Source organism: Perognathus longimembris, chromosome 5 (genome assembly GCF_023159225.1).
Source record: "Perognathus longimembris pacificus isolate PPM17 chromosome 5, ASM2315922v1, whole genome shotgun sequence".
Lineage (NCBI taxonomy): Eukaryota > Metazoa > Chordata > Mammalia > Rodentia > Heteromyidae > Perognathus > Perognathus longimembris.
This window is the reverse complement of record NC_063165.1, coordinates 29,785,139-29,813,007: the sequence shown is the minus strand read 5'-3', so window position 1 is coordinate 29,813,007 and position 27,869 is coordinate 29,785,139. Positions and strand designations below refer to the sequence as shown.

Genomic DNA, 27,869 nt, shown 5'->3' with positions numbered 1-27,869 from the left:
TATATAACATTTAAAATAAATTGAATGTTCCCTTTATCAGCATTCTAAAAACAACTAGAACAATGTTACATCATAATTCATATACAGATGGTTGTATTATCTATATCAACAATGTTATAATGGTGAGGAATACAAAAGAAATCATAAGAAAGATTATAAGTACAATAAAATTAAAGAAATGAATAATTTAAAAAGTATAATGTCTGAAAATAATTTTAAATGATAAAAGGGAAATTAGATTGATTTGCAAACCAATTTCATTTTACTAGCTTCTTAAGAAACAAAATAATTGATCTGAATGCAGAGAAAAATATTGAATGCATTAGTTACTAGCATTCTTTAAGATATCCTCTTGAAATTACAGTGGAATATAACTAAATTAAAGTCAATGGAAACTGGTTCAGCCACTCTGGCAAGCGGTATGGAGATTCCTCAGAAGGCTAAACACAGAACTCCCCTATGACCCAGCAGCCTCACTTTTGGGTATATTTCCAAAAGACCAAAAAAATAATCACACTAAAGCCATCAGCACAACAACGTTCATCGCAGCACAATTTGTCATAGCTAGAATCTGGAACCAACCAGATGCCCCACAATAGAAGAATGGATCAGGAAAATGTGGTACATATACACAATGGAATTTTATGCCTCTATCAGAAAGAATGACATTGCCCCATTTGTAAGGAAATGGAAGGACTTGGAAAAAGTTATACTAAGTGAAGTGAGCCAGACCCAAAGAAACATGGACTCTATGGTCTCCCTCATAGGGAATAATTAGCACAGGTTTAGGTAAATCACAGCAGAGGATCACAGGAGCCCAATAGCTATACCCTTACGAACACATAAGATAATGCTAAGTGAAATGAACTCCATGTTATGGAAACGATTGTTATATCACAGTTGTAACTACTTTCAATGTGCCATATGTAACTGTAGCCTCAATTATTCATGATCTTCTTGTATCACCTTCCTGTGGCTGTACCTACACTTTCTCTGTATCTTATCTGAGTATATTGGAAACTGGGTAAACTGGTTTTAAACTAGGAAATTGGAAGCAAATACCAAAATCTAGAGACACAGGGTAAAAAAAGACAAACAATTACAAAAGCAATAGTTGCAAAACTGTTTGGTGTAAATGAACTGAACAATTCAAGGGAAGGGGGAAGGGAAAGAGGGAGGGGGGGGAATGAGGGATGAGGTAACAAATAGTACAAGAAACGTAACCAATGCCTAATGTATGAAACTGTAACCTCTCTGTAATTCAGTTTGATAATAAAAATAAATAAATAAATAATAAAAAAAGAAAAATATATAAACATAAAACAATAAAGCCAATGGAATATACTACATATTCACTTTAAATTATGGTAATTTGTTTTATAATTCATTCACCACAGAATATTAACAACCAAATTGTAAGTTGAATCACACACACACACACACACACACACACACACATCTTTCGGTTTAATCTGGTTCCAAACAATATAAGTTTAATTTAAGTTTAACTTAAGAAATTATAAATACAATGGTAAGTTAGAGAATATTAAAATGAGCAGCACGTTAGATATAAAGTCAGTAGTGCCCCCTTTTGAAAATAAGGAGTTGGACTCAATGTGGAATATTACCAATATCTTGCTTGTATAGAGACTTGTGCACATGACAAAGTTCATGCATAGAAAGCCCATAGACAAATAGGACTGACTAGAAGCATGCCATTTAGTAAAGGGAAGAATAGACCACAATAAAATGAGAAAATGGGTATAAACTTTATGAAAGTAGATACCCAGAAAAGTATTTGTGCCACAAAAGAACAAAAAGCGGAGGAGTTAGTCAAAATCCTATTTTCAATATTCAACGAAATGCAACTGGCACATGTATTAGAATTTACCCAATATAAAATAATGCAACTAAGATGATGTCAAAGAGGGAATGTTAATCACATAGAACCCATACCCAGCAGAAAAGGGGAGAGGGATCATCATGTTCTAAGTATAACATTACTTGTTATAATCTCTGAGTGGACCTACCATCAGAGATATTCAGTCCTGTAAGACAACCATTAAAGTCTCACTTTGCTTCACTTCTTATCGCTGAGGCAATCCTTTGAGCTTTGATGGGTGAATATGTTTTTAAACAAGTACAAGTTTAGGCCAGAGAAAAAGAGATTTTGAACTGATGTAAGATAGTTAGAAAACATGCATGATATGTATGTATATATGCACATATACATATACATATATATGCACAAAAATGTGCCCATATTTTTTAGGAAGCTTAAAATGAGATCTACCTTTTCATAGTACTTGATCTCGTAGTCCAGAATGGCGCCGTTGGAAAAAGCAGGTGCCTGCCATGATAGGGCGATGCTATTCTGTGACGCCCAGTCCTTCCTTACCATTCCTATCAAAGAAGGTGCTGAAAAACAAAATAAGTAAGAATTAATTGGCAGGAATAATTTTCTATGAGCACTTTTATATTTTTCTCAAGGAATACATTTTTTTATTGAAGGAGAGATCCGTTTTTGATGCTAAACTAGTAACATAGCCTTAGAATTTATTTTATTCAATCTAAATTATGTATGTATTTTGACACAATATTAAAGAGCACTGGAAAAACTCAAATATTCCAAGGACAAGAGATACAACTCTTCACTTTTATTCTGCAAGGATATTCATCTTTAAACTGGCTCTGGCCTTAGATTCTGAAATGAAGCTCAATATATTTGGATCCTGTGTTTCAGAAAATCATTATCTGCCATTAGAAAACTCTGCAATCACACAATCATTTATAGGCTTTTCTTTCTCCTACAGCTATCTGATTACTTTATTAAGCTTTATTGAATATACTTATTTAAAGTGTCTTTGGGAGGATTATATTGCATAGTTTCACTAACAAATGAATAAAATGCTTAACTTCACCAAATTATTTTCGGATCCATATCTAACATTTTTCATACATAACTGTATTCTTAGCAATCCAAACTTAGCCTAAAATGGCTTTGTATTAAACTTTAAAATTTTAATTATTTGTGTACATATATATATTTGTTGATACTTTTTAAAAAGTCACTTTTCAATTTTTAAGGAGCCTAGATTTTAAAGCAATAGTGTTCAAAGTTAAAACTTAATCCCAGAGAAATTCAAATTAACTTACATTGAAATATGATTACTTACCCACTATTCTGACAAAGGGAAAAAATAAAAATTTTAACAACACTGTCTTGGTTAGGCTGTGGGCAAAAGCATGTTAGTGCTCTGCCAGTGGAGATGCAAACTTGTACTAATTAATGAAAGTGAATTAATCAATTTGAAGCAAATTTTGTATTCATTCAAATTTTGACTTTTGGACTCTTAGAGATACTTGCATAAAAACAAAGAGATATATTTATAATATGATTTACTGAAATTTGTTTTAGGTAGTGGAAAATCTAGAGATGTTCATTAATAAAAATCTGGCCCAAAGACCTATGCTAAGGGAAAATTAGTGCAAAATAATTACGATGATGTATAGATACTGCAGAGGATAGTCGATGATACACTTTAAGTAATAAAAGTTAGGAGGAAGGAAAAATGAAAAATTATGTAAAGCTAAACTTAAGATTAAAAATTTGATTAAAGTACCGTATATATGAAATACCACCATGGAAATCTCTTTGAACAATTAACATATACTCAAAGAAAAACAATGATAAGAATAGAAAACAGTTCCTGTCCACAGCTGAGAAAAAATGGAGGAAGGCAGGTAGACAGAAAGGGTGAAGGAGCATGAATATGGTGGAGATACTTATTGTGCATGTCTGAGTGGTGTGGGAAGCAGGAGGCAGGCATAAGCTAAGCGTGAGGGATAGGAGGGCTGGGGCTGATCTCTCAGTGCTGCTTTTGTGTCTCAGGAGAGTATGTCTTGTTAAATTTACCAGACTGAAAAGTCTGGTTCTTCTAAGAACTTAAAGGCATTAGAAATGTTTAAAAAATGGGGAGTTCAATGAGAAAAGTGTAATTGTATACAATTATACTCACAGAAGTGACAGATGATTATAGAAGTCACTAAGAGCTAGTAGCTTGTCTTATGAGGCAAAACAGTAATGGATAATGTAAATAACAAAAAGCACTCAGAAATCATGCACGATTTAAATGGAGACATTTACTATTAATAATCTCCCACTAATAAATCTATCTCTGTTGGAAATGGCATTAATGTTCTTACATTATAGCGTAATAATGTATTAAATGATGTTTTATGGATAAACTTCAAAGTGAAATTACATACAAATTAGAAGTTGATTTAGGCAAATCAATTTATTTAAAATATTTTTTTCATGTATACGACTGATGGTTAATTTTCAGCTTAATGTACACTGTCATAAAGTAATATTGCCTCTGTATTATATTTTACCTCACAATCATTTGGCACTCAAGGTCAGTAATGTAATCCTTTGCAAACATAAAAATTCTATCATGGCAACAACATGATAGCTGACTACTGAGAAAAAATATAGGTCCAAATGTCCTATCTACTTCAAAATGATCAACTAATTATGTGTAATCTAAACAAACAATAATTATTCCTTAGATATTTAAGCTTATCACTTAAATGTGAACTTCAGGACTTTGAAGCTATAGTAATCTCATCCTTATCTTCATTCTCCAAATATGTAAATATTTGTACTTTACATAAATGTTAAACCTACATCATTCAAGATCATTCAATTTATTTTTTAATGCTATATCTTAAATTCTTATCCACATTTTATAGAATCACTTATTATGGTTACAATATTTACCTATGTTGACATGCTTTCCAATGTTGATAAATTGTCCAATGTTAGATGTAAAAATTCCCAATATTTTGCTGCTAGAGATTAATTTTTCTTTAAGGTCTGAGGTTTAAATTCAGAAATCTCACATTTGTAAAACTTATGCTCCATCACTTGAGTCATGCCTCCAGCTAGTGTCTTGACAGTGATTTGGGGGATATAATCTCATGGAATTTTCTGCCTAGGCTGGATTCAGTCCACAGTCCTCCAGATCTCAGCCCTCTGAGTAGCTAAGATTATAAACATGATCCATCAGTGCCTGGAAAGATCAAAGTATTTTTCTAAATTTTTGTTTATTTGATCCAATTTCTTTCTATTTGATTAGGATGGAGTTTCCCTCACTGGCTTTGAACTTATGGATGGCCCTTTACTTTCCATCTCCCATGATAGGAGCCCATGATCATTATACCATGCTCATCATCCTTTTTATTGAGAAAATTGCTTTGCGTAATTTGGATTTTCTAAGCCATAGGATATATTCGCCATAGGATATATTAGGGACACATTTTAAATACTGAATCCAGGTAGAGAGTGTATGACACCATCCACAATTCAACATATACCTCAAAAATATGTACAGTCTCTTTTACAGAAGCTGGTTACATCTAGGCCCTTATTTAAATATAAGGCTTTAATACACTAAACCTCAAATATTTCCCTTGCATGTTTTTTTTAGTGATGTTCTCTTTTAGTGACCTAGGCTAACAGAGCCTTTGAATCTGAGCTAACAGATGAATGCTGTCGTGATACTGTTTTAACAATGGAATAACAGTTACATTAAAGCAGAAATTACAGCACATATATTTGTTTTCAGAAGAAACTCATGATTTACTTGTGATGTGAAAAAAATTAAAAAGGGAAAGAAATGAGCAGAGAAATAATGACTTCAGTAAGCTTGTCAGATCGGAGGATGACTGAACTTAAAGACCCAAGCAAGGCTTCCCAATAAGAATTATGTATTCAGCATAGCTTTCAGTAGAAGTATATTTCACATACTCAGTCTTTAGCCTTCAGAACCTTAGCTTTGAAATTCAAAAAGAAAAGATTTCTGGATAGATTACCACATTCTTGAAACTGGTGTTAGTACAAGCCTTTCTGACGACAACATTTACTGCATCTCCAACAGTTACCCAAGTACTTTATTAAAAAAAATTGGAAAAAATTTATATGGGTGAACTACTTGTGCAGTGATCCTAGTCTCAGTAAATGATATTATTTTCTTATGTGTGTGGGCATATACTTGAAGAAAGTAAATTATTCTAAAACACTGTGTTCCCAATTGATATTTAATCAAATTTAATAAAAATATTTACTATAAGTAACTATAAGCATATCTGAGTATTTGTCTGGCAAGAATTAAGCTCTGAGTTTGAATTCCAGTACTGTGCATATATACATACATATATAATATATTGTATATGTATTATAATCTATAGGGTGCAGATCATTTCTATTTTAAAGATGAGATGAGTAAATTGGCCAGCAGAGGAACTGAGATTTTGGGGTGTGTGTATATGCAATACTAGTTCTTGATCTCATGATGCCTTGCTTGCAAGCCATGTACTATACCCTCAATCTATGTCTCTAGAATATTTTCAAGGATAATTTTTAGATAGGCTCTCCCTTTTTGTCCAAGATAGCCTCAAATGATGATCTTTTTGAGTAGCTGGGATTGCAGCAATGCCCATCAGTTGAATGTGCCTTGACAGAGAAAAATTTAATATTAACTTATGTTTAGAAATAACTTAAAAACTAATATTGTTGTATCTTCTTTCAAATTAATTCTAACAGTATTGTAATATATTCATAATAAAATTTAATGCTGAAGACTAGAAATAAAGAATAAAATAATGGTAAACTCCTTGCCTTCAAATGATATCGATATTAATCTGCTTTTCAAATGTACAGTATAGATTATTACAAATGTAATATATGCTGAGGAATTAATCAGTATTCATTTCATAAGTTGTAAGCGTATCCTTTTCTAAAACTAAACACTAGTAATTTGTAGTAATCTATTGAATAAATTGTGCATTTTAACATTTGCAATAATGGATATGAGCACAGGAGGAGCACGCCCACTTGTGGCTATGCATTTGTGTAGCATGTGCACATATGTGGTACGTGCACATTTGTGAAGTGTGGTATTTGCTAATATGAATGATAAATACACGTGTTTTGCTTGTTATTGGTGTGTTTGGTTTTCTGTTTGCATACATGTGTGTGGCATGTACACGTGTATGTCCAATTCTCTTATGTGCAAGCATACTGTGGCAAATGTTTGAAGTGCACATCTGCATGGTATGTATATATGTTGGATGTGGAAGCACATAGGGCATGTATTTGATACATGCATATGTGTGTGACAGGTGTCAGTGTACACATTTGTTGGGCATGCCTATGCATGTTACACATGTGTGCATATGCACATATATGTGATATGTCTACACATGACATTGGTGGAAGGGGCATATGATTTGAATGCACTTTTTAAATATGGAAGAGCAGAATGCGTTGACAGTGAAAATAAACAGTGAATGTTAAATAATAATATAGTAGTATTCAAATAATTCTTTATAAGCCTTTTAGTAGTGTATTTTTGTCAGCTATCCCTGATAGCTGAATGTCTACTTTTTTTAGTAGTTGCTCTAGCAAGTACACTTCTTTATGAGGATACCCATTTCTTTCTAAATTTTTTTTCTTTATTTTCAAATTGATGTACAGAGAGGTTACAGGTTCATACATTAGGCCTTGCGTACATTTCTTGTACCTGTTTGTTACCTCCTCCTTCTTTACCCCCTCCCCCGCCCATTTCCCCCTTTCCCTCTCCCCCCATGAGTTGTTCAGTTGGTTTACACCAAATGGTTTTGCAAGTATTGCTTTTGGAGTCATTTGTCTTTTTATCCTTTGTCTCGATTTTGGTATTCCCTTTCACTTTCCTAGTTCTAATACCAGTATATACAGTATCCAGTGTATTCAGATGAGATACAGTGATAGTGTGAGTACAACCACAGGAAGGGATACAAGAGGATCATCAACAAAAGAAGCTACAGTTTCACATGGCATGTTGAAAGTAATTACAACAGTGATATAACACTCGTTTCTATAACATGGAGTTCATTTCACTTAGCATTACCTTATGCATTTATAGGGGCATAGCTATTAGGCTCTTATGATCCCCTGCTGTGACTTGCCTAAACCTATGCTATTTATTCCCTATGAGGGAAAACATAGAGTCCATGTTTCTTTGGGTCTAGCTCACCTCACTTAGTGTAATTTTTTCCAAGTTCTTCCATTTTCTTACGAATGGGGCAATGTTCTTTCTGATAGGGGCATAAAATTCCATTGTGTATATGTACCACATTTTCCTAATCCAGTCGTCTACTGAGGGGCATATGGGTTGGTTCCATATTTTAGCTATGACAAATTGTGCTGCGATGAACATTGTTGTGCTGGTGGCTTTAGTGTGTTCTTGTTTGTGGTCTTTTGGGTAGATGCCCAAAAGTGGGGCTGCTGGGTCACAGGGGAGCTCTGTGTGTGGCCTTCTGAGGAATCGCCATACTAATTTCCAGAGTGGCTGAACAAGTTTACATTCCCATCAACAATGAAGTAGGGTTCCCTTTTGGCCACATCCCCTCCAACATTCGTTATTGTTAGTTTTCTTGATAAAGGACATTCTTACTGGGGTAAGATGAAATCTCAATGTTGTTTTGATTTGCATTTCTTTTATGGCCAGTGATGTAGAGCACTTTCTCATATGTCTCTTGGCCATTCTCATTTCCTCGTCAGAGAAGTCTCTTTTTAAGTCTTTAGCCCACTTGTTGAGGGGGCTGTTGGTCCTTTGTGATTTTGTTTTCGAGGAATTTATTTTTTTTAGTTCTGCATATATTTTAGATATGCGGCTTCTGTCTGTTGAATGGCCGGTAAAGGCCTTTTCCCAATGTGTGGGCTTTCTGTTTATCTTGCGGGCTATGCCCTTCGCCCTGCAGAAGCTCTGCAGTTTGATGCAGTCCCATTTGTCCAACCTTTCTTTGATTTGTAGAAATTGAAAGAGAAAGTTCACTACCAAACACATTCTATGAAGCCATATAACCCCCATCCCAAAACCAGGCAGCGACTCATCACGGAAAGAGAACTATAGACCGATTTCCCTGATGAACATTCATGCAAAAATTCTCAACAAAATTCTGGCCAATCCACTTCAACAGATCATCAAAAAAAAATCACACACCAGGATCAAACTGGATTCATCCCAGGGATGCAAAGTTGGTTCAATATATGCAAGTCAATTAATGTTAGCCACCACATCAACCAGAGCAAGGTAAAGATCCACATGGTTTTATCTCTGGATGCAGAAAAGGCCTTTGATAAAATCCAGTGCCCATTCATGATAAAAACCCTGGAATAACTGGGATTGAGGGAACATTCCTGAATATAATAAAGGAGGTCTATGACAAACTAACAGCAAGCATAATTCTAAACACTGAAAAGCTAAAGCCATTCCCTTTAAAATCATGAGCAAGACAGGGATGTCCACTCTCTTCTCTCCTCTTCAACATAGTACCAGAATTCCTAGGCAGAGCAATTAGGCAAGAAGAAAATATAAAGGGGATCCAAATAGGAAAAGATGATGCTAAACTTTCTCTCTTCACAGATGACATGATCCTATACCTAAAGAACCCCATAGACTCTATTCCCAAGCTACTAGAGCTGATCCAAAACTTTGGCAAAGTAGTAGGATATAAAATAAACCCTTAAAAATCAACGGCCTTTCTATATGCCAATGACCCGAAGACCGAGGCTGAAATCAGGAAAGCAACTCCTTTTGCAATAACCTCAAAAAATAAAATACCTAGGAATAACCTCAACAAAAGAAGTGAAAGAGCTCTATGAGAACTTTATAAACATGAAAAACAAAATAAGACAGAACTAAGAAATGGAAAAACCTCCCATGCTCCAGGGTTGGGAGGATTAATATAGTAAAAATGGCAATATTGCCAAAGGCTACCTACAAATTCAATGCAATGTTAATATCCCAACATCATTTAAAAATTTTTTTGGTATTAATTAAATTTTGTTGACAAGGTGTTGTGCAAAAGGGGTACAGTTACATAATAGGGCAGTGAGTACATTTCTTGTGATATCGTTTTCCTTTCCCTTCCCTAGATCAGGTAGGCATATATACAATATCCAATGTACCAAAATCATATACAGTAGCCATGTGGCATACGCCAAAGGAAATTCACCTAGAACTTTAAATATAACGTCAACAATAGAGTTTGCTTATCCTTGTCTTATATGATCATATAAGATCATGTTGAGTTATTATGATCCACTGAGAGAGGTCTATTTTAGACCTTTTTATGTTTAGTAGTTGTTTGGTTTTAGATACATAATGTAAGGTCGCTGACACAAACCTGTGGAAATACCATTTGACAAGAAGTTTTTTGTTTCGCAGACCTTTTTGTTTCGCAACACCATTTTTTAATGAAATAGAGGAAGCAATCCAGAAATTCATATGGAACAATAAAAGACCCCAAAGAGCAAAAACAATCCTAAGCAGAAAGAACAGTGCTGGAGGAATTACAATACCAAACTTCAAGCTGTATTATAAAGCTATAGTAATAAAAACAGCTTGGTATTGGCACAGGAACAGGCCTGAAGACCAATGGAACAGAACTGAAGACCCAGAAATGAACCTGCAGAACTATGCCTACTTAATCTTTGATAAAGGAGCTAAAAAAAATAGGATGGAAGAAAGCCTCTTTAACAAATGGTGCTGGTAAAACTGGTTCAATACCTTGCAACAAACTAAAACTAGATCCTTATAAATAACCCTGCACCAAAGTCAATTCCAAATGCATCTGAAAATTTTTAACTGGAAAAATAATTTCTAGATGGAATGGTTGTTTTCTTATAACATCTCCCTGTGTCCTAGTATATTTTAACATAAACAGTAGTAAATCTTTACCTTCCCTCTTCTTGCCTCCTTTTCTCTCATTTTTTTCCAGTTTCTCTCTTCTTTCCATTCTCCTTCTTTCTTCCAACCTTCTTTCCTCCTTCTCCCTCTCTTTAATTTTTTTCCTCCCTTCTTCTCTTCCTCCTCTTCTCTCCCCTAATTTTCTTTATTTACTCTTTTATATGTGCTTTTCACGGTCTCTTTTATTTATTGTTTTCTTTCTTGCTTTGGATTTCAGGAAGTGTTTGTGTATGAGAGTATGTCTTAAAGAAGTACAAAAAAAGTGTAAGTAAATAATAATATTATTGTACATAACATGTAGATACCAAAGTGTTGGATCATGGTCCCAGCTGTGTCAGAATAAAAAGAATGAGTCTATTTGAAGCCCATATAAAGAAATAAGGTATTGGAGGCTGGGTGCTGGAGGCTCACACCTGTAATCCTAATTACTCAGGATACTTGGGTCTAAGGAGAATGGTTCAAAGTCAGGTGGGCAAAATCCCAAGAGAATGTTTACTCTAATTAACCAGCAAAAAATCCTGACTGGATATACAGTAAGAAATGTTAGAATACCTTACAAAAATCCTGGGCTTCACATCCTAGCATTATCATCAATAATGAAAAGACTATGTAAACATTTTTCTTCATCGTCATTGAACCAATACATATAATTAATTGAGACACAAAAGCATATGCACATGTTTCATCTAATCCATGCTGAGGAAAGAAGCAGCATGACTGATAGCATCATTTTATTTATAAGATGCTGTTGATATGATATGTAATTATGTGAATTAACAATTTTTAGTATGCTTTGGAAATATTTTTTTAATTTTTTATGCTATAGTTTTTTTTCCTACAATACTTGCTCCATGTTCTTTTATATGTGTTTTACTTTATAATGATATTTTAAATGTGTGTGTGTGTGTGTGTGTGTGTGTGTACTTTCCCAATGTATTTGGAATCTAGTTATAAATTTGAAATATACACATGAGATTGAGATGCAGTAGTTTGGCTTATGTTCTTTCTTGTTTCTAGTTTTTATGTCTGAGGATAATATTATAGTATGCTTAACCATATAACAGATGTAGTAAACTAAATAATAGCCTCCTCAAATATCACATTTTAATATGAGTCTCTGCAGATTCTATGATGAAATGTCTTTGCAGTTTTCAGGGAGTTAAGGATTCTGTGATAAGGGATTGGCTTGGATTCTGCAGGTATTCGAAATGGCTTTACAAGGGTCACTGTATGAGAGGGGCAGAGGTGTCACAAGGCAAGGCTGGCAGCCTGCAGAGGCAGGAAGAGGAAAGGGACAATTCTTCCCAGTAACCTCAAATAATACCTTAATTTCAACCCTTTAAAAGTCATTTTAGACTTTAATAACAGGAACTCTAATAAAATAAGTACTGCTAAGTTGTGCTGATTTCTTACAGAAATAATAGGAAACTTAAAAATCACATTAATACAATATAATGAATGTCATGAAGTTATTAAATAATCAATTTTTATAAAGATATTAATTTTTTATTCATTTGTACTTCAATTATTGGAAAAATTTTATATTGTTTCTAAAACTGTGATAAAACATGTGTCAATGATGTTTTATTATTTATAGTTATTACTTGCTAAAATAAAATTGATGTGTTGATTGAAATAGACTTTAAAAATATTTTGGTTCCTCAGGAAAGATTTTCCTTATTTAATAACCTTTCCTTGGTCAGGTTCTAATTTTCTTTACTTTTCTCAACAAAAAGGGATATTCTCTTCTTTCTGACTATAACACTTTGAATGATAAGTGATACAGAATTACTTGTCTTTTCCCTCAATTTTCCTAAGAGGTAATGGTGTTTTGCTGGCAGTGGTTAGAAAGCTAGTGAGAAACTGCTGCTGCCCAAAGAGTTCTTCCTACCTGTGGAGGCCATGGTGAAAAGTCAATGCATTCATGGTTAGTGAGAGTGATGTCACCAGCGGCACTTTCTTATTCAAAATGAAACACTATGAGTTACTTAAAAAGTTGTTTTCAGCATGAGTTGTGCTTTTTCACTTTTTCTTTTATAGGTTGTATGACTAGCTGATTTAATATGGTCACTGTTAAACTTGTCCTTAGGCTACTGGTTTCCGTAATTTATACCACACAACTCTACTGACTATCACTTAATTCTGGAGGCCTTTGAGAAACTGTTTATATGACAGATGCTATAAAATGCAGTTTCATTGAAATATGAGAGGAAAATATCTCCAAATTAGACCAGTCTGAGATTCTGCTGACCTTATTACTACCCTTCAAGTTTCATAAGATTATATATTACAGCAGTGCTTTCTAGGACTTTAACATAGATTTTTTCTTTCCTCTCAAAAATCCCAGAAAGTTTGCCTGCCAACAGAGAGAAATGAAGAATTTGAGCCTTCCTGTGTCAACTTTAAACAAACTCCTGACACAAAATGTCTCATCATCATTCAAATTAGTAAAAATAATTTCTATTGATTGATCCATATAAAATATTAATCTGTACACTTACATACATTATATATAGGCATAACAGGTTTAAAATTTGCAAATATTCTAATTTTATAATATCTGGACCTCCGCTGATTCCCAAGAAAACATTTGCATCATGGTCCAGATGTAGAAAATGAACTAATTTAAATCCTATCCAACAGGGGAAAATTCTATTAAGATAACTAGAAGAATTCTTTATAAGTAAAAATCTCAAATATGCTTTATTAAAATTATGGAAAAGGATCAGCTATGACAACAATTTTCCGCAAAGAAATTTCTTGGTGAAATGAGCATATGCATAAAGTTACAATAAAAATCTATGGTTGCAAGGTTTTAGAATTTAGACAATTAAATTAGTCTAAATTTAGAATTTAGACTCTTGTGGATTCATTTAAGGTGTACATCCAAAATAAACCTATATAGTTATAAGATGATTATACAGGGAAACACCTAAAAATAAGTGTTATATGTAAAGTAACCAAAACAGATCACCAAACAATATATGTTATGATTCCACTTTTTAAAATGCAAATGTCTTCAAATTGGATATGTGATTAAACTCATATATATATATATATATATATATATATATATATATATACAAAGGAATTAACAACAAACTGTTCATAATGGATTGGCCATGTTACCTTAGTAAAACTAGATGCTGCAAGAAGATGGGAATAAGTTTTATAATGCTAGAAAGACTGATCTTTAAACTACATTAATAAATGCGGTTATCCTCAAATTTTGAAAGCATTTGAAGGCATATGATTGCTTTATAAAGCGCTTATTTAAGCTTGGCTTTGGCCTAAATTATATTCTAAATACTACTTTAAAAATACAATTCAACATGATCATTTTTTTTTAAAAAGTTACATCTAACACATGAGTTATGGAAGAGGCATCAATTTGTAATCATGCTTTGTATTTTCATTGTTCTCTGGTTTATATGATGATACAAAATTGCAGCAAAAGCTTGCTAAAAGGCAATGGGCTTTCAAAGTATTTTAAACCAAGAACTTTATGAAAATTATACATAGAATCCATACATATGGATTTACTTATTGAGTATTTCTTGAAAGAAAAAAAATCCTTTGCTGTTGGACCCCTAAGGTGCATAAAAAGAAGATTTCAGTTATCTTTTGAGACCCTGAAACAACTCATGGATAGCCTCAAGCCTTTTAGATGAGTTCAAATTTAAAATACTTTCATTCATTCTGTGAAATAAAATAGCATCAATTACCTTTTTTTGCCTTAAGGTAGAAGACCAGACTAGCCTCAGACTTCTTTGATCACTTCAGATGGAATTGATTGTGATGTCTGAAATCCTAGAACATTTACTCCCAATTCCTTGTGACATCTCGCAATTGACTGCTAGTGTCTGAAGTTGCTTCTAGTCCTTCTTAGAGAAGACATGAAAATATGCAGTTTTATACTTTGCAACTCCCCATGAAGATGTTAGCCTGTACAACTTTGTGGGTACAGTTATTCTCATAAAGATGAAGAGATAGACTTGTAAGAAGAAGACTATAATCTTAAGTTCATTTGCAAACATCTCTAGCAGTTGTGGCACATGAAAAGCTTTGGACATCCTATAAAACCTGATACATTGGCATATAAATTGCCTTGGGTAACTTTTATTTGAAGATAGCATATATTCAAAATGTTTAACTTAAATTCAGCACTTGTTAATTTTCCTGCCCTGTGCAATTTGCCCTCTGTAACACCACAGGAGTGCTGTCTAAAGGATTTATATGTGCTATGCATATGGTCACTATTTTTAAAAAGTAAAATTAAAGCTAAGTGCTGGTGGCTTACAAATACAATTCTAGCTAGTCAAGAGGCTGGGATCTGAAAGTCACAGTTCAAAGCCAGCGAGGTGAGGTTCTTATCTCCCATGAACCATCAAAAACCCAGAAGTAAGGTTGTGGTTCAAGGGGTAGAGTGCCAGCCTTGAGCAAACAAAGCATGTGGACAATGCTTAGGCCCTAAAAAAAAATAATAATAAATCCAGTCACTAGAGTATAAAGCTAATGAGCCTTCTCTGGATGAAGAGAAGATGATGTAAGGGAGATCTCTGATCTCCCTTAAGAAACTAAAAAATTCTGAAGGTCTACTGGTTAATAAAGTGCTTGAGAAAAACAAAAAAAATTTTGAAATGTATAACTAATGCAACAAAATAATATTAATAATAGTGATTCCAGAAAATAGTTTCTTTTCAGTGTGATTAGATTTTGAATGTGCTGTGTAATTAAAATATGATACTGAACAATTTTATTAAGTCTCTGAGTTTTAGTTTCCAAAAAAAGAAATGTATTAGTCTATAATCAAGTTGTATAATAATATTGAAATTGATCTTGAATTAGTTTTTGTTCCCCATCATTGACAAATTTCATTTGAAAAAGTACTTGGAAGAAAAAGAAAAAACAAACATTCTCTGATTGCATTGATGATCACTTTAAGTGCCCCAGTACATTTGCTTTTTGCTAATTCTCAATCTGTTCTCTGCCCCATAAGCTGAAATCTTACTTCCAGTAGCCTCAGGCAAACAGGACTTGGATGACAAAGTTCTCACGTGCAAAACTCTGCTGGGTTCTATAGGTTTTGTGGGCTAGGCTATACAAGCTTCTAAACACTAAGATTCTTTTTTTTTTTTTTGGCCAGTCCTGGGGCTTGAACTCAGGGCCTGAGCATTGTCCCTGGCTTCTTTTTGCTCAAGGCTAGCACTCTGCCATTTGAGTCACAGCGCCACTTCTGGCCGTTTTCTATATATGTGGTGCTGGGAATCAAACCCAGGGCTTCATGTATACGAGGCAAGCACTCTTGCCACTAGGCCATATTCCCAGCCCTAAGATTCTTTATAGTATATTTTTATATAATTAGCTGAAAAAATATTTTTAAAAGTCATGCCTTTCTGTAGTTCCCTCTAATTATTTTTTTGGAAAGAAGTAGAAGCTATTGATAATCCAGTGTGGTAGCATAATTTCAGGAAGTAGAAAAGGGAGAAAGGACTTGTACTGCTGCCCACTAGAGTTAATGTTGAACGAGCCAGTCACGGTAATTTAGCAAGACACAAGTATTCCTTCAAAGTCCTCAGAAATTAAACCACAAAACTTCTTTTGTTCTCTTGTTAAAGAAATATTGCAATGCAACAACAAATTTATTGGCATTGCTTCGGGTACAAGCTGGTAAGAATGAGTCTTGATTTTGCCATGATGGTGGTAGTTGTACAGGATAAGTGGCCAGGTGTTCCCACAGCTGTCTCGAAATGCATCTAGCCTTCTGAGGATGGTATGAGTTTGTTCTCACCATTGACCAAGTGGCAGAACAAATCATGGATGTAAAGGAACATCCAGCTGAACCCTGTTTTATTTTCCACTTAGTAACTGTGGCTTAAAAATTGCTGACTGCATATGGAAAAGAAGGTTATGTTTTCTCCTGCTAGATGCAAGTTCCTAATTTCTACTGCTTGATCTTGTGGCTTCAAAATCCTTAGTGCATAAGTTACACTTTCCCTGTTTTGTGCCTGTACTAAGGTTGAACTCAGGTCATGAGCACTGTCCTGTAGAGTTTTTCTCAAGGCTGGTGCCCTATTTCTTGAGATACAGCTCCATTTCTTGAATTCTGCTGATTAATTGTAGATAAAAGCTTGACAGTGTTACTGTCCAGGCCGGCTTCAAACCATAATCATCAAATCTCAGACTTGGCAGTAGCTAAGATTATAGGTGTTAGCCACCAATTTCCAGCACTTTCCCTCAGATTTGTGATTATTTTCTTAATGAGTCAACTGGCACTGTTCCATTTTTGTCACAGAAGTTAATTTTAAAAGATGGTCTAATAATGATTCATAATAAATATATTGCAAATCCTTGCCAGATTTTTTAGTTCATTTAAAATGCAACATGCAGGGCTGAGAATATGACCTAGTGGCAAAAGTGCTTGCCTCCTATACATGAAGCCCCGGGTTCAATTCCTAAGCACCACATGTATAGAAAAGGCCAGAAGTAGTGCTTTGGCTCAAGTGTCAGAGTGCTAGCCTTGAGCAAAAAGAGGCCATGGACAGTGCTCAAGCCCTGAGTTCAATCCCTAAGACTGACAAAAAATAAAATAAAATAAAAATCAATAAATAAAATGCATCATGCTACACATGCTAAATAATCTCAATTATATTTCTAGGAAAAACACATGGAGGAAAAAGTTTATAATTTTTGAAGGTGAGTTTATCAAATCAAGAGACACATTTTCTCAGAATTAACATAATAAATTACTTGTACAGTAGGGAAAAAATACAGAGAACACTAATAAAAATATTGCTTGATGTTGGTACATCATGCATGTAACCCTAGTTACACAGAAGACTAAGATCTGAGGATGGAGATTCAAAGCCACCTGGGGCAGAAAAGCACATGAGACCTCTCATCTCCAATTATCATTAGAGTTAGAAGTGGAACTGTGGCTCAAGTGGTAGAATGCCAGACTTGAGTAAAAAAGGCAAGCAAGACTCTAAGGCCCTGAGTTCAGCACACACACACACACACACACACACACACACACACATACACACACACACACAGACAATGTAATTCTGAAACATTAAAATCTGGACTACTTAAATTATATTATTATATTACGTCAGGTATAAGGAAAGTGATTAGTACACAAGAAAACAGAAGTAACTGGTATAGACAATGCTGGTTACTGGCTAATACACCATCATGGGTATGGTGATGGTTATGAACACTACTCTCTTGTGTGGCTAATATTATTTCCACAAACTTTTCAGGATTATCATGAATATATTTTCCTACAATTCCTAATCATTTCAAAATCATGTCTTCTGTTTTGACTTAATGTCCTAATTTCCCAGCCTTCGAGTTTAACAACTAAGAAAGACTGACTCCTATCACCAGAGAGAAGTCAGAAATGGGATAAGAAATATTAAAGGAACTTCTCACAAAACCCCTATGGACCTCCCATCTAGCTTTAGAAGGGGTCATTTATCTTTTATAAAAGACATTCATCTTGCCATAAGGTTTGTTCTGGTCTTAGCCTTGATAGATGGAGCAGAACCCCCAAATTCTAACCACCTTCTGTGGGTCATATTTTCCTGTGAACACTTGCCTAAACATTTGGGCAAAACCCCATCTTTTGTCATGCAAATGTTTCTGTTGTCCATTTAGTTAGAAGACCACAAAATGGCAGAAAGAAGAGTAAAAAAACAAAGGTTTCTTTCACCTGACAATTCTGACATAGTTGTTAACATAACTAAGGTTGGTTTTGTTGGCTTAGAAGGTTTTATGAGACATCCGCATGTATCTTGCCATTGCATGTACTGTGTAAGGAAATGTAAAAGGTATGAGGGAACTCCCAGGCTTAGAATTTAGGGAACAAAATTGTGTAGATTATTCTAGGGTTTATCTGAGATTCTTACCTCTTTCTTTTCCTTTAGGTAGTCATGTCAGTATAGAACATGTCCTTATATTATAGAAACATACATAATGTATCTTTGTAGGTGCAATACGGAGGTCAGATCTGGCCTGAAAAAGAGGGCAGAAGCTGACTTCATCTCCACTATCTCCCCAGGCCCTGAGCTTCAGAGTTGAGGGTCCTGCCCCGTCTGCTCAGAAGCCCAGGAAGATTTCCCTCTCCCTGTAAACAATAGTGCCCCTTGCTGAATCTGTGTACCAATTCTTGATGGGTGTTCCTGGATTCCTACAGGAAGGGAAGCCTCATCCTCAGCTAACGGGATGTCCCGAATCCCAAGAGACAGGGGCAGGCACATGGCCTATAGGTTACTGAACCTGTCACTCAAGTGCTTGGGACTGGGAGCTTCCTGTGACCCAGCCCCCTGACCTGACCCTATTTAGGGGCAGGCCAGCTCAGGTGCCACGGTGCCATGCCACATGTTCAAGTCTGGTGTCTGGTCCCCATGGTATCCTAATTCATCTCTCCATTGGAGCTGAATTGGTTTGCTGGTCCTTCGAAATCTTCCGGAAGTAGGTCTCTGTGCGGCCATTCTGTTTTGTGTTATATATGTTTTTCTGAAACCTGGGACCAATCCATCCAGAACTTCCCCAATAAATTCACCTTTTTACTTAAGACTGTCTCTGAGTGGTGGATTCTTGGAGGGATGGGGGATATCCCGCCCTTGGACACCATTACAGTAGGAAGAGTTTAATTAGTCCATTAAAGGTAGAATTGCTAGGATATTGATAATCTTGATTCGTATATAGTGTTGGAATTTTGGAAGAAGCGCTTATAGCTTCATAAAATACATATAGCAATTGTTTAAACATTCGTATATACAAATAAATTCAAAAAAGACCCTTGAATATGATATGTTTAGACTTTTTGTGTTCTTAAGCATAATAGCCTATACATCTGGCTATGTTAGTTGTGTAATAGGTAGTACTAAACTTGGAAACAATTAAGAAACATAGTAAGCTGGAGTCAGTACTAATATTTTGCCATTTCCTGCTGTGTCATGTGTTGAGTAGCTTAGTTTAGTGGCTAGACATCAGCCATGATTGAAAGTATTTTACCATTAAGATTGGTAAACACTGAAAATTAGGCCTTGTGAGGGGAATTTTTTTGATTTAAAAAGCCATCAGACACTCACTGATAAACCACTATTTACCAAAGTGACTGCAGTTTTCAAACTCTTCTTCAAGATGCTGATATGCCATGAAGAGTGCACACTCTTCTTCAAACTAAATTTAGGGAAGGCTAAGTAAATTAGAGTTACTAAAACATTCCAGAAAGGGAAAAAATCATATAAATTTTGATTTTCTGACTTTATGTTTTCTAAAAGTTATTGGTACCATATTCATAAAATTCTCAAGTATTTTGTTGGCACTATATTCATAAAATTCTCAGAATGTTGGAATATTACTTCTAGAAAAGAAAGTTGACGTTTTGAAAAGTGTGGACTCAGATTTTAGCTTCTATCTACTACTGCTATGTGATTAGCATGATACTATCTAATGGACTATGCAGGGATTGATACGCTTGGAGACAAAACCTAGATTTCTCACTGAGATTTCTAGTGATGACTGGAGATGTATGGACAATGGGTAGGGGTGGTTATAGTGACCTTGGATATCTTAGCATTACCTGTAAGGATATTTGAAAGCAAATGATGTAATTAAAAACATGGGCCTAGGAGTAGGTCACTCATTTTTAAATCCTAGTTCTGTTACTCACAGGATGGGACTATGCTCAATTTGCATACTATCCCTTTTTAAATTTCTTTTAGAAAAAACTGCAGTAGTAATGTCACCTTCAGGGTTGATATAATGACTAACACATTATTTTCATTTTAAAAGGACAGTATTTCACTTAAAGCCTGAAATTAATGCCTGATCTCCTGCAAGCCCTCTCAATAGCTATCTATTACTATTGTGGTGAATAAAGACTGAAGAAACATTATAATGGTAACAAAATGATCAATTAGCTCTACAGAAGATTTAATAATTGTTAATGTTACAAATATATATTGTACTATATATACATATCACAAATATTTAAGCTTATATAGTTCACATACTCAAACACCACATAATGATTTTTCATGAGTAAGGAAGTTACTAAAAGATTTCCCAAAGTATACTTTCAAAAATGTGTTATTTTATTAGCATACATTAATTGTAAGAATGGGTTGCATTATGATATTTCCTTATATATACTTAATGTACTTTGATCAAATTCACTTTCTCTGTTATACTTTCTTATCCCTCTCTCCCTCTTGAAGACACTTTGTGTTTTATTGCTCTTTTCACATACCTGCTTGTAATTATACTCACCACCTCCATTCATTCTCTCCTTTTAAATCTCCCCCTCCCATTGATTCCACCCTAAACAGCCCCAATTTTACAGCTGTGTTATTTTCTGGTTTCTGTTTTTAAAGGATAGATCTCACATATGAAAGAGACTCGACGATATTACTTTTTTTTTTTCTCAGTCTTGCTTATTTCACTGAACATGGTGAGACCAGTTCCATCCATTTTCCTAAAATGGAAACAACTTTATTCTAGTTGTGACTGAATATTACTCTATTATGTACACATTACACATTTTCTTCATCCATGAATTGATGGATGGTCACCTCAGCTGATTCCATAGATTGCCTATTGTGAACACTGTAGCCATAAACCTGAGCTTATGGATATCTGTATTGCTATTGTGTGCTGACTTAAAAACCTATGCACTTATGTCTAGAAATAGTACAGCAGAATTACATGGTAGTCCAATGTTTAGTTTTTTGAGGCAACCCCATACTAATTTCCAAAGTGGTTACATTAGTTTAAATACCCATAAAAATGTATAAAGGTTTTTTTTCCTGACGCCTTGGTAGTATTTATTGTTTGTATTATTGATGGCCAAAGCCGTACATTGCATTGAAATGCACATTGATTGATTTGCATTTCCTTGATGGCTAGAAATAGTGATTTTCTTTATTTATTGGCCATTTGTATTTCTTCTCTTGAAAAGAGTCATTTGATAAATTTACTCCTTTATGAGTGTTTATGGATATTTTGTCCTTTTGGAGTTTAATTTCTGGAACTCTCTGTATATGAGTCCTTTCTTCAGTGAATGAGTAGAAAATATTTTCTTTTGGTTGTCTCTTGGTTCATGTAATTGTTTCCTTTGTAGATATGCAGAAGCTTTTTGTAACTTCATAAAATGCTATCTCACAGTTCTTGTTCTTATTTCCTGAGTAATTAGAATCTTATTCAGAAAGGTTTATGATTATATCTTCAACCTTTTCCCCATGTTATCTTGTAGTATTTTCTAAATTTCAGGGCTTACATTTAGATCTTTGATCTGTTTTGAATTAGGTTATGTGTAGGGTGAGTCATCTACAAAATAGCCCAGGCTGTTTCTTGTTTGAATCTCTGCCTTTGACTTAGCTAAGAAAAGAATATTTAAACAATGCATCATAGAAATACTTTAAGAAATGATAACCTAAAAGATAAATCCAAGAAATCCAAATATTTTTTAAGTATTGTATTTGAATTTTCCAAATCCCATGACTTGTACGTCAGTGAACATAGAGCCATCTTGCATTAACTTGTTGAAAGTTCTAGAAATCACTCTTGCATGGATGGCTCACACCCATATTCCTAGCTACTAAGGAGACTGAGAGCTGAAAGTTTAAGGTTTGAAGCCAACCCAGACAGAAAAGTTCATGGCAGTCCACTTCCAACTAGCCAGCCAAAAGCAGGGCTTCAAATATGGTTTGCCATGGATAAGCAAGTCATATTGAGAGAACACACGTCTCTGAGTTTAAGACCCCGTATTAGTCAAAGACAAAGAAGGTAGTAAAAATCATGCCAATATATTTGAGACTCTTCATTTTGCCGGATTTACTTTCAATGAACAATTTAATACTATGAAATTTTTTTTATTTTTCTTGTTTACGTCTATAAATACAATTAACCAAATATGGCTAATGTACATTTTCTAGTACTTCATCATGTATTCACAATGTGTCAGAGTTTGGTAAAACATGAACATGCACTATTGAAGGGAGTAGTAAAAGAAAAATTTCACGTGACTTTACTGATATAATTAATGAGCACATCATTTATCCCTGGAATAACAAGTGAGATGCTATTACATACAGTGAAATAGTGTTACCTCTAACCTCTGGATCATGCTATCATATAAATTACTTATTAAACATATCAGTGGTGAGCAAGTGAGTGTAATGGATTCCTTTACATGAGTAGATATTTATTTGCTAGACAGGTCTATTTAAATAGGTGGTTATCATATAAAACTTTGAATCTCAAGCAGAAGTAAGTATCTTCTTGTTTATTTTAGTTGTTACTATTTTGAATATGCATCACTATTACACATTGTTTTTTTCCTTAAGGATTACAAGAACTGAAGGTAAAAATTACAAATCATAGATTTAAATCTAGATTTTATCCATATATTGCTTTGGTTGAATTATTTAAACCACATTTTCTTGTTTGTTTTCATATTAAATCATATTATATTAGAATGATATTTCTCCTCATGAGGTCTTTTAAATACCTAACTGAATCATTGATCCATTCTCGTATAAATCATAATGCCACAGACTGTATAATTCTTGAAGATCACTAATGTTAAAAGTTCTTTCATAATAACTAAAGAAAGAGCACATGAGCTGCACACTATGGGCCTACCAGAGTGGATCCTAATTGCTTTGATAAATATCACGCTGGGAAATCGATCTTCAAAGATCCCTTAAAGCCTTTTAAAAAATACCCATTTGCTTCATTTTTAAACTTCAAAGTCTTCCTTTCTATTAATTATCACATATACTAGAAAACACAAAGAACAAAATGCTATGGTTTATTCATCTAAGCGGAGCATCTAAACCCGAAGTTCCAGCAAAGAAGGGAGCTTATTGAAGCAAAGGTCAGCTTCTGTCAAACAAGACCATAAGAGGCTTTTATTTTAGTAGAGATTGCATGAATATTTTATCTGAACATTTCCATGAACTTGCTGTAAAAGCTATGTTCCTTGGGATTTTCTGGGATGTCAAAGTCAGTTACTGTAACATAAATCTTTTGCTAATATATCTTTTCAGACTGTCGTTTAAAACACAGTCATCATCCACATACTAGTTCCTCTAAAATATATTATTTCTCAATAGTTACTATTTCAGACATCTGTACTATGCAAAATCAAACCACATACTTTAACTTGTAATTAGATACTACTTTAGTTTTAACACAAGTCCACAGCAAATACAAAAAAAATGGCAAACTCCACATTTTATGCTGAAGGAAAACAAAATTTCATTACTGAGTATTTCAGATGTTTCACAGAAGTGTTGAACAGTCACTTGGGTCCTGAAGGGTGAAGGAATTATTAGTTTGACAATTAATAACTAAGCACAGAGCAAAGCCTACTGTTTCTTTAGGATCCTTAGTTGTGATTATTTAATGTTCCAGAGTTTTAATATTTTTGTCTTCACAAAATAGTGCCTTTTCACATGAAAGACTTATGAACACAACCTCTATCTCTGATAGTGTTCTTACTGACTAATGGCAGAAGATGTACTATTAATGCATTCACGTGAAGGAGACCGAAGAATGAGGTGTGAGCAGGAGTTTGTCTCTGTAATTTGACTTTTTCATAAGTGGGTTGATTTAATAATGAGGGTTTTAAAAATCCAAATCAATTATTTTATCCACATGCCTTTTGATAACTCACTTTTTTCTTATAGTTTATTTGCTCATTTATGGTCCTGGACTACTAAAAGTATCTATGAACTATTAAAGTAATTTAGTGCAATAATATATAAAAAGTGACTAGCTCATACTTCAGAAAAATATGCATCAATTGTAAAGTAGGCTGTTGATATTCTCAGTAGTATGATATCAAATCTTTTCCTAAGGTTTGTATAATAGATATGCTTTGTGAAAACTTCTGTATTTCTCTTCCTTTTAGCTCAAATATTCTCAAGTATATTCTATAAAATTTATTTTCTTTTCACTTCATAATATAAACCATCGAAAGCATTTGTGTTACAGGAAGATTGAAATGTTTTGAAAAATAAGCTAAAGCTAATGTCATCTAATATTAATTATAAATTTCTAGAAGAAAAGGCTACAATCATAGAATGAAAATTGACTAAATTGAAGAGAAATGCATTCATATGAAGAGGAAGTTGCTGTTACAATCATGAATATAATACAATTATAGTAAAATAAAACTAATATATGGTAGTAAATAAACTTTGAAAGTGATGGTTCTTAATAACTAAAGATTTCAGAGATTGTTACTTTTTAAAAGGAGATTAAAACTTTGTCACTATTACAATAGAAATGAGGTGGATAATTTCCTATGTAAATCAAGTGAATTTATTCTCTACGAATGAACAATTCTAATGACAAATTATAATTGCCTTTAACTAGTCCATTTGTACATTTTAAATCTGATCCACAGTAGCTGGAAAAAATTATGAGGAAGCACAATTTTTCCTTAATTGTAAAGAGGTATCCAAGGCATATTTCAGACTGTTTTCATTTCCCTTCATGTAAGAAATACAACTTTTCAGAGCATAAGAGTCTTAAGTCACAGCATTTCTCCTCTCAAAACCTGTGGCACTTGAAGGATAAAGAGATCCATGAGTAAGGCAGACCAACACATTGTTGATAAATTTGTACACAAAAGACATGAATATATGCACATTTACATAAGTACATTTCTGAAAGTAATGATTGGGAGAAGGAAAAGTGAATATGTAGAAAGCATATTCTAAGGCTTATTATAGCTAAGTATATGTTTCCAATGGCTTGATTTCTATCATAAAACCTTCAGGACATATTTAATTTGCATTCTTGATTTGAATATAGGTAGATAGATACATACATGATTTTTATATCATATATCTGTGTTATATAGAGTATCTTCTCTCTCTCTCTCTCTCTCTCTCTCTCTCTCTCTCTCTCTGTTTCTCTCACTCTCTCTTTCTCCTCAGGTGCACATACCAAAACTATTATGCTTACAGATTATGTCTAGGCAACTATGAACACAAATTCAGCAGGTGTTTTTATTCTTCAGACAGATAAAGAAAGGATTATTTTAATTGTTCTTTCTTATATACCCTTATGGAGTTTTCACAAGCAGCACCACCATGCTGGAATATTCTCTCTCTTCCCATGATCTTGACTATCACTGATTTAATGGATTTTTTTTAGTCATGGAAATGCTAGATGAACTTTGTTGATTTATCAGCCATTTTATTCATTTAATTTGTCATTATTCCATATTACTTTCTCTCATGCTGACTTTTATTATTCGTCATCATGCATTCTTTTTCTGATGTCCCTAATTATTTCTTCTGTCTCTTGTTTCATAAAATATTTTTTCCACTTCATGCTTTTCCCACACGAGATCAAAGCATACTCTTTTGAAACTCATTTTCCTAATGTTATTTCAGATTTTCTAGAGTAAAAATGATTTTCAGAGGTCTGAATTGCCTTGTAATTATCTACCTTGGATTCATTTCACTTGTGAAGTATTTTTAATTGGCTATCTAATAGCTTTGCTTGCTTTTATTAAATATATTTTAAAGGACAGAAATTTCCCGAAGAGCTTACAACAATAATAATATGGGAGCATCTTGTTTGTCTTAGCTCTTTGTGGTTAATTTGATTTTAGGCCCAGAGCTCCATAAAGGGTGAGTTTGAGACTGATAGAGTGACCTAACTGTTCTGGAGTCCTAGGCAGAGGTTAAAGCACTGTGAAATACAGCTTTGTGTGGTGCTTTCCTTCATGCTTTTCTGCAGGCCTTTGTTGTTTTCTGTGAGTGAGTGAAGTTACTTCAAGTAGATGAAGGCATTCTAGCATTTGAACAGTGATAGCAGATCCTTACATCCAGGTGAAGAACTGTCAGTCAAGTAGCCTCTGGCAACTGGCCAGATTGCCTTCATTTAATCTCATTTTGACACTTTCATCCATTCTGAGAAGGCTCCAATCACAAACTGGGCCAGAGGCTTGCCCCAGTCCCAAATGTTCCAAAACAACCTGCACTGAGTGAAGTTCAGATGATTTTCATTCCACACCAAATGGGGAATACTTCCTTAGTCACTCAGTAAGAAACTGGTGGAACTGGAAGGTGTGCTGTGATTGGAGAAAATACAGTCTTTAATTTGCTTACCACATCCATGCTTCAGAAAAGGTGTCTTTGTAGTCAGATGAACTTTCTTTACTGTTCATGGATGCTCCAACACTATGCACAATAATCAAGTGTCTTTAGGAGTGACCTTTCTTTAACCTACTTGTGATTTTTTTTTTGAAATTCTGTTTTATTTTTCTAAAATGAATATATTACAGTGAAAAGAAACTGGAATTTATTGTATATCAGCATCTCAGTTATTTTTGATGGTTTATTATAATACTTTTGCACTCTGTTGAGTTTTAGTTTATATAAAGAAAACTGTACATCTTTAAACTATACAATGTGATGAGTTTAAATATATTCTGAATTATAAAGTCATTACTATATTCAAGATGGTGGCTGTGTTTATTGCCTGCATAAGCTTATGCTAGCACCATATATATGATTTCTCCTCCACCATTGTCTCAGGACAATTGCTAATATTTTAATTTTCACTACAGGTAATCTTCTGTGTTATAAAACTTTTACTTAAATTAATATTATTATATAAATTTGTCTTTTTATGCTTTTTATCTTTCAGCTTAATTAGAATTAATTCATCTTGGTGAATGCATTAGTCAGTTGCCCTTTTAACTCCTTAGCAAAGCTCATCTATTACTATTTTGAACATTAATTTTTATATCTGTAAGAGCCCAATTATTTAACAGTTTTATTCTTTTTTGTGATAAATCTTCTCAGGAAATGAAGCAGAGATATATTGCTTAGGTCCTACAACAATATGAACTGTTTTCATAAAATATGCCCTTAATTTTCTTCCTTAGAGATAAAAAAGATTCACTTGTCTTGTAAATTAATAAACAAAATGTACAATGAAATGTCACAGTATATAACTGAGCATGACTCATTCTCAGTAGTCTCAGCAGTTTTTTGTCTCCTCATTCCACTTGGCCTTAACCTACAAGTTGAA

General features: G+C 34.0%; 1 protein-coding gene across 2 annotated transcripts in view; it reads right to left on the bottom strand.

Annotated features, from left to right (window-relative positions):
- Epha6 (EPH receptor A6) overlaps window positions 1-27,869 on the bottom strand; it is a 711,982-nt gene that overhangs the window by 281,580 nt on the left and 402,533 nt on the right. For both annotated transcript variants that reach the window (XM_048346467.1, XM_048346468.1), the window contains exon 6: window positions 2,294-2,418. In XM_048346467.1, coding sequence (XP_048202424.1) covers window positions 2,294-2,418 — 125 coding nt within the window. The remainder of the gene's footprint in view (window positions 1-2,293; window positions 2,419-27,869) is intronic.